At 45.9% G+C, this 12,972-nt stretch overlaps 1 protein-coding gene across 19 annotated transcripts in view; it reads right to left on the reverse strand.

The window, feature by feature from the left end:
- Positions 1 to 6,084: 6,084 nt before the first annotated feature.
- Arhgap17 (Rho GTPase activating protein 17) overlaps positions 6,085 to 12,972 on the reverse strand; it is an 89,238-nt gene continuing 82,350 nt past the window's right edge. For 4 of the 19 annotated variants that reach the window (XM_087586642.1, XM_087586616.1, XM_087586604.1 and 1 more), the window contains 2 exons: positions 12,201 to 12,224; positions 6,085 to 6,921 (listed from right to left, as the gene is read on the reverse strand). In XM_087586642.1, coding sequence (XP_087442768.1) covers positions 6,791 to 6,921; positions 12,201 to 12,224 — 155 coding nt within the window. In that variant the 3' untranslated portion in view covers positions 6,085 to 6,790. 19 annotated transcript variants of the gene reach the window in all.

A 12,972-nucleotide genomic window follows, 5' to 3' on the forward strand; every position in this document is an offset into this window, starting at 1 on the left:
GATGTTAAGTCCAAATCTTGCTTTTCTGGTGTGTTGGGGTATCTAGTATTTGCTTTGCTGGGAGAACTGGGCTCTGATGATGCCAAGTAGTCTTGGTTTCTGTTGCTTAGGTTCCTGAGCTTACCTCTTGCCATCAGGTTGTCTCTGGTCCTAGCTTGTCTTGCTGTCTCTGACAGTGGCTTGACTCTCCTGTAGGCCTGTGTGACAGCACTCCTATAGACCTGTTTTCTTTCAGCTGGATCTGGATACAGAGAGCTTTGTCACTGGGTCAGCTCCCAGCTCCAGGCACAAGCAGAAACTGGAAGGGTCCTGTCCCAGTCTGCTCCTGGGTTTGTGTGTCCTGAGGCCTTCAGGTGTGTTGCTTGGAGCAGAAGAGTTGGTCTTACCTCTGCTCTTAGGTGTGTTAGTGCTCCTGGTGACTGGCTTTCAGCTCTAGGCACAGGCAGAAACCGGAAGGGTCCTGCCCCTGATTGCTCCTAGGTTCCTGTGCCCAGAGGGCACAGAGGGCACTAGGCAGATTCCTCTTGGGCTGGGAATGTATCTAACTGGGTCATTCTTAACAGTCAACTCTCTAGTCTGAGAAGGGCTCAGAATCAGGCAGCAGACTATGCTACTTCTGCCTTGCAGGAAAAGTAGCCACTGTCTACTCTTCACTGTCCTTAACTTGGTCCAATGTCAGCATGAGTTCTCCTAATGAGGTCTTCCTGATTCCAGTCTCACCTCACCCCAGGTCCAATTTCTTCTACAACATAGGTTTGCAGAAATCTAAAATACAAACCTTCTCTCCTTCACTCTTCAGCTCACTCTCCTTGGGAAAGTTTATCAATCCTTACAGGCTTCCATGTCCAGCTCCTTCTAACCTTGCCAGCCTCCTCAGTGCTGGTTGCTGCCTCCAGCTCTAGCTCTACCACTTCTCCTCAGCACCTTTTGGCTTGTTTTCGTTGAGATAACGTCTTACTGTGTGGCTCTGTCTCACTTGGAACTTGCTTTGTACACCAGGCTGACACCCTGAACTTAGACAGATCTGCCTGTCTCTGCTTCTCAGGCCTAGTAGTTTCTAAAGATTTATTTTTATGTGTATGAATGTTTTACCTTGTGTATGTTTGTGTACCACCTGAGGAGGCCAAGAAGGCCTCAGAACCACCTTTTCCACCAAGAACTGGATTTCCAGATGGTTGTTGGCAGCCATGTGAGCACCAGGAACTTATCCTAGGTACTCCTGAGAAAGAAGAGAATGCTCTTAACCCAGGACCACCCTCTGCTCAGGTCTTATTCCCTACCGATGCCATCTTCCTCTAACCCCACCTCTCACCGACAGCACCTCCACTGACTCCATCCTCATCACCACCTCTCAGATTCCTGCCTGTTGCTTCTATCTCCCAACTCGAGCTCCACCTCCCACTCTAGCCTCATTTCCCTCGTTCTGCCTCACAGCTACACCTGCAATCATCCCTTCTTCATGGACCATCCACTTGAGCTCTGAGCTCCCTAGGGTATGGACATCCCCATGTTCTCTTGCTGCTCCCTGCCCTAAATGTTCATTTCTGCTGTTCATGTTAGTTCCTCAGAGTGTAAGCAGGGATATGTGGAAGAGTAAGCCAGCAACATCTGCCTGAAGGACAACATGAATTTTAATTCCCTGACTTCAATTCTAAGGGTCTTTTGCATGAAAAATGTTTTTATGTGAAGTGTCAATCCATGTTTGTTTGTTTGTTTGTTTTTCTGTACAAGTATTTGTGTGCAGAGCACTCTGATCCAGGCAGAAAGAATGGAAATAAGCCTGAGGAGGTGTTCTCCTTATCGAGTAACCTTTTGAGTGTTGCCTATGATGACCTTTTAACATACCGGTGGATGGAACTGAAGTCAGTGATCCTTTCTGCCTGGTTCTCTTCCCTTGCATGTGGGCAGAACTCATGACCTGCACGTAACTCACAGAACATGGGTGATGGTCATAGATGTCATTGTAACGTGTAATGATTAGATTATATATGACTCTCTTGAGTTGAGGACACAGTTCAGTTTGGTAAAATGCTTGACCTTAGCTTGAGCCCCAGAACTTGAATAAAAGGCCAGACACAGGTAAGCACTTACAATCCTAGTTCTAGGATGGTGTGACAAGTAGATTCCCGGGGCTCACTGACCAGCCAGCCAGCCAGCCAGCCAGCCAGCCAGCCAGCCAGCCAGCCTATCCTCTTCGGAAAGCTTCAGGCCAATGAGAGAGACCTTGTCTTAAGAAACAAGGTAGACAGGTCCTGAGGAACATGAGAGCTATCTTCTGGTCTTCAGGCCCATACTCACTACACACAAAACATTAGGTATTGAAAAAAAGATCACTGGTTTGGAGGAATGGAACAGCAGTTAAGAACACTTGTGCTTGCAGGACCAGTTTTGGTTCCCAGAATCCACATGGTGGCTCACATCTGTAACTCCAATCCAGTGGACGCAATGCCCTCTTCTGACCTCTGTGGGCACCAGGTACACATGCAGGCAAAGCACTCACAGAATAAATAAAATCTAAATTAAAAAAATGTGAGATAGTCTTGTTAGTTGACTCACCACGGGGCCTTTCTGGCTAGCTTGATGAAGCAGCCACTGAGCTGACATAAAATAAGGGACTACTGCAGAGTCCAGGAACTGTCACCTCCAAATGATGGCCAGAAGCAGGCAGGGCCTCAGACCTTGTGGCCACAAACACACAGAAATGGAGTTTGACAACTTGGATCTTCCTTTCCCAATACAGACTCCAGCTGAAATCACAGCCCCTACCTGACCTTTGGTGTAGCCCTGTGAGATCCTAGCAGAGGTCCTAGCTGAGCTTTCTCTAGCCCCTGACCCACAGAAGTTATGAAGTGTGTGATCACTTGTGAGAGAACCATCGTTGATAGGCATAGGTGTGATGGTGAACAGTGGAGTGGTTGGGAGTGGAAGGAAGTGTTTGCCTGATGGCTCTGTGGGGCGCACAGGCCATGGCTGTTGGAGAAGCAGTCAGCTTCCTCAGATTACCTAGTCTGAGGCTTTTGGTTGGCTCTAAGAGAAACAACCCAGCAAACTTTATGCAAAGCACCAATAAACAAACAAAACAAAACAAAACAATTTACTGTGAGAACATAGTATAGGAAATACAAAAGAGCCTCAAGATGTATGGAGACTCTTGAAAGCCAAGCATACACACCCCTACAGCTTTTGCACTGGTTCCAAGTTACAGACTTTCTTCCTAGGCTGGTTTTCTACGGCATGCATGGTAACTGTTGGCTGTCACTTAGAGCTCGTAAGCACTGTGATAGGAGAGATGTCCCTGCTTCCTGGCTAAGGGGTTCAGAAGTGGACAGAGTTGTGTAAATCCACACTAGCCAGGGGAATATCTTGGGAACGTAGACAGTTCATACTGTTTGGTTGCACCATGCCAAAACATTTCTCCTTTCCAGCTCCACCAGTGTTACACACAAAAAAGTGGAAGCTACTGGTCTAGAAGCATCTGCCAGTGTCTGAGTGCTACCTGAAGACCGAATCTGAAAGTCTGTGCAGGCTCTAGTGTAAAGGGACAGGGTGGAGGCTCTATAGGATGTTGGGAATGTTGAGAACAAACCACATATAAGCAACCACGGAAGCTTTGTCTTAAGACCTTCAAATGAGCACACACTGGGAGGTGGAGCCCCAAGAAGAGGGATCTATTCCCACCAGTTCCAGGGAGCAGACCACACTAACCATTTCTAATGCTTGAGGGTACAATGTGCAGAGCAGCCAGGGGCCACCTCTTCACTGTGTGGGATCAAAAGCAGGTTCCTTCTAGAAGGCTAAGCAGGCGTTGTCCTGGGGAGTGGGAAGAGGAATGGGTTGATGACCCTAGTGTTAATGTGTGGCCACAGAGCACTCTGACACACAGACCCAGAGCTTTTGAGAAACAGTGAAAAAGGGAGGGAAACCAGCTGAAAGGCAGATTCCAGAAGCATCTTTCTGGAGACCACCATCCTTCTGGATTGCCGAAGATGTCATCATGATGTCAGGCAGGGGGAAAGCACTCTTGACACATGCAGTGTCACAAAGGGCTACCTGACAAGTCCTTAAGAAGGAAAGAGAACCAGGTGCCACACTTGGTTCTGCATTGAGTCTTGGACAAGGACTCCAGAGCTTAAGAGCTGGGCCACTCAGTGCCACACAAGCCTGGCCCTCAGTGAGGATGAGTAGCAGCTTCAGTTTCTTATTTTTTGACATCATGGAATCAAATTTTTCATTTGTTTTAAGGACTGGGCAGTCAAAATTTAGACAGGGTACCATGCAGGCAAACAATGAGTTTGGTATGTGTTAGCACCACTGACACCGGCACATGGGGCAGGTGGGCACAGTGAGTATGAGCTCTCATCTCATGACTCTCCTGAGTGACAGCGCTGGCATCACAGTGGGGCTATCTTCAGTCTGCAGGCGCTGCCCATGCCTAACTCTCCAGAAAAGGGGTGCAGATCTAGGTATAACTGCAGAGAAACTCTCCAGTTTGGTTCCGTAGTAAAAAACAAGGAAAGGGAGCCTTCAGCAGATACACATTTTAAACACTTATTTTTTTATAGTGAGAGAGGATGCGTCTAATCTTGTAGAGACTTGATGCCCCAGGAAAGGGGGATTCTGGGGTGTGTGTGTGTGTGTGTGAGGTGGGGAACAACCTTTCAGAGGCAAAGGGGAGGGAGAGAGGGTGAAGAATTCTGGGAGAGGGGACAGAGAAGGGGGACAACATTTGAAATATAAACAATTTAATTTAAAAAAGCCTTAAAAGCAAAAGATTTATTTTTTTATGTGTTTTCTCTGTATTCCTGTATGTGTATCACATGGGTGCTTGGTATTCAGAGGTCAGAAGAGGACCCTGGATCCCCTAGAAGTGGAGTTACAGATCATTGTGAATTATTATGTGGGTACTGGGAATTGAACCTAGGTCCTCTGCAAGAGGAACAAGTGCTCTTAACCTCTGAGCCATCTCTTTAGCCCTAAACATAAGTTTAAAAGGTGGGGGAGAATGTTTCCAGGTGCATGCATGCTTTCAGTGTAATTAACAAATTACATGTACTTTAAAGTGCTGTGGAGGTACAGGGGACTTTGAGGGAAGAGAAAGATTTGATCTTGCTTAGACGTGCATGTGTGTGTATAGATAACAACACAGAGAGAGAGAGAGAGAGAGAGAGAGAGAGAGACAGACAGACAGACAGACAGACAGAGACAGAGACAGAGACAGAGAGACAGACAGACAGATTTTTTGGTCTATTTCCTGAGACAGCTGCAGCTCAGAGAAGCTTGGACTCATGATGCTCTTGCCTCAGCCTCCTGAGTGCTGGGATTCTAAGCAGACAGATACTGTGCCCACTCACAATGTCTTCAGGCAAAGGACATCAGACTTCTAATGACCAAAGTCCCAGGCATCTACCAATGTCAGTGTCTACTTCTCTGTTATCTAGAAAAGCACCCTAGGTGGGCCACAGGGAGGAGGCACAAGAACAGCCGTCTAGACTGACAGCCTCACTTAGGTCCAAATCTGCTCCCCACAGGGTTCTTACTCTCAGACAGCACAGGGGAACGTTCAGGTTACTGGAAGTCATAGTTCCTGATGCACACACACATAGCCCTGAAAGTCACTGGAAGTCAGCTTCACTGAGTCTAAGTCTTTCTGAACAGACCAGAAAGAGATATCAAAACTGCAACCTGCAAAGAGGCCTTAACCATGGATGTTCCTTACAGGACCGGGCAGCTGTCACCGCTGTGCAGTCTTTCTGAGACATGGCCTCATAGAGTGTATGCTGACCTCCAACTCATTATGTAGTTAAGGATGACCTTAAACACCTGACTCTCTGCATCTCACACCTCACCTGCTTCCCAACTCCCCAGTCTCAGAGACTTGCTATGTATCCCAGGCTGGCCTCAAACTTATAACCCTCTGCCTCCCAAGGGCTGAAACTATCATGCTAGCATCTCTCTATTTCAAATTCCTATAGACACATACATAGGCGCGCGCGCGCGCGCACACACACACACACACACACACACACACACACACACACAAATACACATGTATATAACCAGAGTTTGCCCCCAAGAATTAGCAAGTTTTCATATAAACCACAGAATATATTTAATTCAAATTAAACATGAAACTAGAATAACATTCGCTCTTTATCAAGTAGCAATTATAGTTTTGTTTTTTTAAAAAAGAATGGTATATTTCTCTCCATATTCTGGTGATCCACAAGGCACAACTCACATCCATTCTGATGAGGCAACAGAGCCAGCAGTCGCCAACAATGCTCGAGGTTCTGGGGGTTGGAGGAGACAGACTGTATCTAATACAAAATGATTCTGCAGCAAGTCTGAAGGAACGGAAGCTCCCTCTGGTATGTGAGAACCAAAGTCCAAGTAGCAGGAAGTAGGCATCTTGCATAATTAATGTTTTATTAAATAGATAGGTAAGTCTCTTCCTAGTCACTCCCAGTGCTGACTGAGCTGACAGCACTGGCAAAGGCTTCCATACATTTCTCGGCAGTAAACACTCTCTGCTGTAGATATTTCTGTTCTGATCATTTTTTGGCATGATTTTCGTCCTAGATAAAGCAAGCCAACTTCTTTACGACACAGGTCATTCAGCTTTGAGGACTGGCCCTCACATTCTCCTTGGGCCGTGGGAGTCTAGTCCTTCGTGGTCAGACCTTCCTTCCCCCCCGAAAGCTTCTCACTGTTTGGTCTGCAGAGACAGAGGCTTGCCTGACCCAGATCCGCTCACTGGGATGGAGGGCCAAAGGCTGGCAAGTGACTTTCTTCACAAGGCGGTGCTCTCTGTGTCATTGTCTATGTCCAGCAGGATATGGCCAGGCACTTCTTTGCTTGCCAAGTCTGAATGTATTTCAGGAAAGATGTTTCGAAGTGATTCAGAAACCCTAGAATTGGTGTCTGGACAAAAAACATGAAGAAACATGGTGTCAGTGAAGGTGAGGCCCAAATGCTACCAATGCACTGAGAAGAAAGCTGGAAGGTCCGAGTCACCCCATGCACAAACACAGCCCTTTCCAGAGGTTTCAAGTCCTTGAGACCCTAGGCAGCAGTTGCCTACTGCAGCCACCGGGACTCTTGAGAGCCTGGGCAGCCGGAGAGGTGTGACACTTGAAGTATGCTTGCTCTGAGTGAGGGTATTTCCACTCTCATCTAGGCCTCCAGTGCACTAACTGTGGGTTCTTAACAGCATCTGGGCAATAAGGCTGTGACCTCAACCTGCACTGAGTCAAAGCGTGCATATTCTCAGTTTCAGGGATTTTCCTCTGCACTGTAGGATACTGGGTAGACTCTGGTGGCTTTTACCAACAAGATGCTGGTGGCATACAGCCTACTGAACTCCAGAGAGACAACCTGAAATATCTCCAGGCACTGTTAAGTGTCCCCTGTGGGACACATTCACCCCTTGTGACAACTTCAGTAGACCACCAAATCTCTAAATACTATTTTTCTAATACTAATGCACTGAAATCTCTTTTTATGTCTTAGGTTGACTGAAACTTCCCTTAGAGAGATGGCAAATACCCAGGCCTTAAGCCGCTATCCCTCCCCTTGCATGCTCACAAGACCCCTCATTCAATGCTAGGTCCTGCCCTGCCTGCTGAGGACACAATAGTGAAGGAGACAGATGTGGCCTTGATGAGACCCTCAGGTAAGCCAGGAGACTGATTTCTTCCCCTTCCCCAGAGCCCTTTCTGGTCTCTCTCCATATAGTTCTGAGCTGTGAGTTTACTTTTTCCTAGGTCAAGAAACTTGTCCTTGTACCATAACTAGGGGGAATTTTTAGATTATGGAGGTGCCAAGAAGTTAAAGGGTCCAGGTTCTCAGTGCCACTTCAGACACTTCAGATTTACAGTAACTCGGAAACCAACTGAATGGGTCTCAATCTCATGGTTCAGAGACAAATCAAGCAGTCTGTGTACACAGAATTAAGGATGCCTCAGACTAGTGGCTCACACAGGGCAAGGGCATACCTGTCTTGTTCAGTGCTTACAGCCATGACTGGCACAAGGCAGACCTATAAAGCTAGGCAGTAGGTGGACAGATAACTAGTGGACTAGTGCAAACACCTTCCCAACCCTCCCTTCTCATAGTCTGAGGCAGAGAGGTGGCCATGACTCAAGGCAGCCGTGAACAAGAAAATCATCGCAAACTCAAGTCTCTTCCCCTATTATCCTACCTACCACAGATGCCACTGACAGCCTAGGGAGACATGAGCTGTGGAGCATGCAGAATGCAAATGCATACTAATCAGATTGTCAATCCCTCTGCTTGGGTGCCAGCTATTAAAGAGGACAAACTGGCTCTTCTTTTCCTAATCCATCCACATATACTTTTTTAAAAATTAATTTCGTTTTTAAAGGCAGGGTTTCTCTGTGTAGCGCTGGGTGTCCTGGAACTCGATATGCAGACCAGGCTGGCCTTGAACTCAGAGATTTGCTTGCTTCTGCCTCCCAAGTGCTGGGATTAAAGGTGTGTGTCACCACTGTGATGTATATATCATTTCTTAATTTGTACTTTTTTGAAATTCTCTACTTATGATGAAAACAATAATATATTTAGGACAAAACCCATGTGGTGAGGTGTAAGAAACATAGCTTTCCTCTGCCCCCTGTCTGTCCCATCTGCCCTTCCCTCTCTCACTCTCACAAAAACTGTTTTGTGACAGCAAACAATGGAGTATGTGCAGAGTGGTAAAATGGGCTGCACGTGTGCAGGGCCAGTTTCTGGAAAGACAGCAAACATGGCTGTGTATCTGCTGCAGAATGAAGACACATGCAGTCCACAGTGACTGTCACACCACATCAGAGGCTGCTGTATACCAGCATTAGCTCCACCCTGGAGACCAGGGCACCACTGTATCAGGTGACATGCCGGCACAGGTCAGACACAAAGCAAAGGCAGCTGTCTGGGCTCTCTGGACAGCACTGTGCTTCTCCACCTCCCAGAGGACCATGTGTATTCTCTCAGAAGATAATGGCTGAAGTCTTGGACACCTGGCTCACTGCAGGAAAGAAAAGTGTCACTGTAGACGACACCCTTAAGCCTTCTTTCCCCTCTTTTAATGATTCTACACAGCTCCAAGAAGGGCTGGTCTGTAGGTATGTTGCTTGGAGTTAAGTTCATATTAAAGTTAATTTAAAGGTGACAACAAGGAACCCAGAAAAGAACATCAGGTAACAGCTTGGCCTCATGGCACAGGGAGGGCAGTGAGATGGGGCTGGGAGTCTGACAAATGGAACTCGTTCTTTCTTGAGTGAGTGCCTTGGCATACAGGCCGCCAAGGGGCAGGACTGGCACTCTACAGAGTTTACGATATGGATCTAGAAGAATTTTCACTCCAATAATTTTGATTATGTGCTTTAGGCTGCAACCCTTTTCTTCAAACATGCTATTTTGATATCAACTCACATAAGTACCAGATCCAAACACACCTTGGAAAGCAACCCAATGCAAAGTGAAGCCCCAAACATCACTGCCCACACAGCCTCTCTCAGGTCTGAAAGCCCCAGCAAGTCCCTTAGCAAGTTCTGGTTTGTGAACAGCAGAGTGAGCTTATTACTCTAGCCCAGAGCTTCTCGCTTTCCTAGTACTGTGACCCTTTAATGCAGTCCCTCACCTTGTGGTGACTCCCAACCGTAAAATTATTTTCATTGCTACTTCATAACATTTTGGTACGACTATCAAATGTGATGGAAAAAACTTTTTTCTGATGGTCTTTTGTTGTCACAACTCACAGGTTGAGAACCATTGCTCTAGTTAAAGGAGGGACTATACTCAGTCTCACTGAATGTCTGGCTTCCCATGAATACGCCATTACATATTAAACTGCAATTAGAAGCAAAAGCCCAGTAAATGTTCAGCTACAAGTAATAGCTGATAGAATAGTGAGTACCTATGTGGGCAATGGCATAGAATGCAAAAGGAATCCTAATGCTGGGATAAAATTCATACAGGGCAAATGAGATCATGACCATGGACTTCCCTGCCTTCAGAACACAGAAGGAGATAGCCTTTAAAGGCAGGCTAGAAGCAGACTTCTGCAATGGAAAATAAAGATCTGAATACCTAGGTGCCTGCAGCCTCTTGTCTCTCTCTGGGTCCTACAAGGCCTAGTCTTGTATGTAACATGATAACAGATAACTACCGTTTGCTTACCCTCTGCTATTATAGGCTGTTAGTCTTTCTTATTTTATCTGATTTAGTCCCTTTACCCGTTGTGCCCAATGTTGGCATTTGATACATCAACCAGGCTGTGCCTTCCCAAAGTGTCTCTGGTGCTACAACACATGCTCTGTCTACTACATCTCAAGCCTGCTGGAAGAGGAAAGAATGCAAATGAAGGAGTAACAAGGCCAGCCCAGTGCCCACCTGTACCAAGTCCGTGAACACATTTAGTCCTTAGAACAATGAAGAGCAAGCATGGACAAGGCCAGCCTTCCTTAGTGCATGCACTATTAGTAGGGGTGCGGGCAGGCAGGGTTAGGGTGACTTGGTTAGTGACAGCCATTAGTGCACAAATACGATCATAAAGTAGCAAAAATGCTTTGGCCAATCAGTTGCCTTTTCCTTACCATTAAACATTCCAATTTCAGTTCTTACTGAATATGGCAGGTCATACATCTAAATTATTTAATAAAATGTTTAAATTAGAATATTCTTTGCTAAAATCCTACTGCTTTACAGAGTTACAATGAGAGCTTGACATTTAGAATGGCCTAGAACCCCTCCCCTCTCCAGAGTTCTGAGACTGAGCTTTGAAGAGGGGAGTGAGCTACCAAGTCGGCTTGGCGGTGTGCTCTGCCCACAAGTGTTCACTCAGTCCCTAACGCCTGAAGCTTCTTTACGTTAAATGATGCAAACAGTGAGAGGCTTTCAGGAAACTTTCCCAGGTTTCCCAAGTTGAAGCACTGTGCACTTTATCTTGGGAACCTAGCTCTGCATCCAAGAGGAGTCGCTAAGAGCATGACCCATGCTAGCAGGGTTCCTAGATCCCACATGCTGGCCTTCTCTACATTTCCAAGTGTGTGTAGACGAGGGATGTTAGGATACTTTAGCTTAATGCTACAATACAAAGGAAACTACAGGAACCCTGGATTTCTTGTGCTAAAAAAATGTATAGCAAAGATTAAAAAACATCTTAGATCATTTTTAAAAGTAAAATTTCACCTCACTATAAAGTATAGTGACTGATAAATCAATTAAAACAATCTTTTGGCAATAAATACACATACATGGCAATACCATGATGTCCATGGTATTACAAAAATGCATATTTCTGGTTTGCAGAGTTCTCTAGTATAGTTATAAAAGAACTGAGTAAAATTTTGGTGTCATAAGTATTATTAAAGTGTTAAAAGGCTCAGCCTTAACTAAGGTTTAGTCATTCAACTAATGGATTCATTACCAAGTCCTGAGAAAAGCAGATGAATGTCTCTATCCTCCACCATTTCAAGCTTGAACTAAGCTGTGAACACCTACACTATACATCTTATAAAAGGCTAAGGGCACTGAATAAAGCAACTGTAGCATACGGGAGCCTTCTGCTGCCCAATAACTATATGCCCAAAGGTGTGTTCAGGTGAGCTTCCATGTCCTTTAAAGGCTCAGACAACCTAGGAAAGCAAAGTGTAAGCGTGCTGGATGCCAAGGGCATGAAGGGGTCTGGGAGCTTTGGAGGGGCTGAGAGTTTTAGACATCACCTAAGAAGCTCCATGCAGTTACCTTGCACGCAAGATACAAAATTAAAAATCAAAGCACAAAACGCAGGGATGCATAGTTTTCTGTGCTGCCGGTACCCTGGTCCTCTTCTGTTGGATACTGATAGGCCAGTGACAGGTGAATGGTACTGAGAAGCGCAGAACACTGGGACAGGCTTACCCAAAGAAAAACAGTGGAACAATACAGCATCTTATCGGACTTCAAACTGAGATCTCACCCTAGTGACAGCCACTTCTTAGATTTGGGGCAAACCCAAAGCTCAAAATTCTTCTGGTGGGACAAAAGGCATAACTATATGCTACAGAATGGATGGCTGACTGATGGCCGTGGCATGGGGTCAAATGGCCACCCTGAGCACAAAGTCAAAAGCACACACAGAACATGGCTAAGCGGGGGTGCTAGCAGCTGCAGTTCAAGCTGCTGAGGTTACAGACCTTAGTTCTGGAAACCTTCCCCACCTGTGAGGGCACCGGGAAGGGCATCTAGTGGGAAACACACAGCAAAGAAACCAATGTGGCTTTGTGCTTTTCAAATAAACAACCTGCTGTCATAGAAACGGTTATTAACTACTGGTAACATACGTTAAACTATACGTTAAACTGGAAAACAATCTTTTTGTAGTAGGTTAACTTATTTTGGGTTTAGCACTGGGTTATCATCTGCTGAGAAGTCACTTGTGAGGGCTGGGGAGTCAGAAGTACAGTTCAATGGCTTCTACTATATGCTCCCACACAGGACAACCCACAGCAAGGCTGCGCCAATTAAAAGCAAGCTGCTGTGAAGAAATGGTGTACAGACCACGTGACCATCGAATCACTGATGAACCCATAGTTTCCCAAACTAAATAGAAAGCCCAGTACTCAGGTGAAAACATTCTTATAATTAAATAAAATGATCATGTGTTTATAGGACCTTCTATTAAAATGCCCCACAAGATAGCTCGGCAACGTATAATCAACCCCATGCCTGAGGCAGATTTATGGGGATGACAGGAAAATCTCCACCTGGTCCCACTAAAGTCATTAGAGGCTCACACAGTGGATGATGTGTTCAGATGATCTGCCTTCCCAGAGCATTCGATTTAGCATAAATGGTGCTTTCTGAAATTTAGTATGTGCAATTTTTACTTTTAGAATAAGTCCAGTGTGGCCTGGAACTTGCTCCTGTCTCCAAGTAGTGGCCACCAGGCCCAGCTTGTGAGAAGGAACTATGAACTCCATGTCTGTGTCG

Source organism: Rattus norvegicus, chromosome 1, assembly GCF_021556685.1.
Source record: "Rattus norvegicus strain SHRSP/BbbUtx chromosome 1, alternate assembly SHRSP_T2T, whole genome shotgun sequence".
NCBI lineage: Eukaryota > Metazoa > Chordata > Mammalia > Rodentia > Muridae > Rattus > Rattus norvegicus.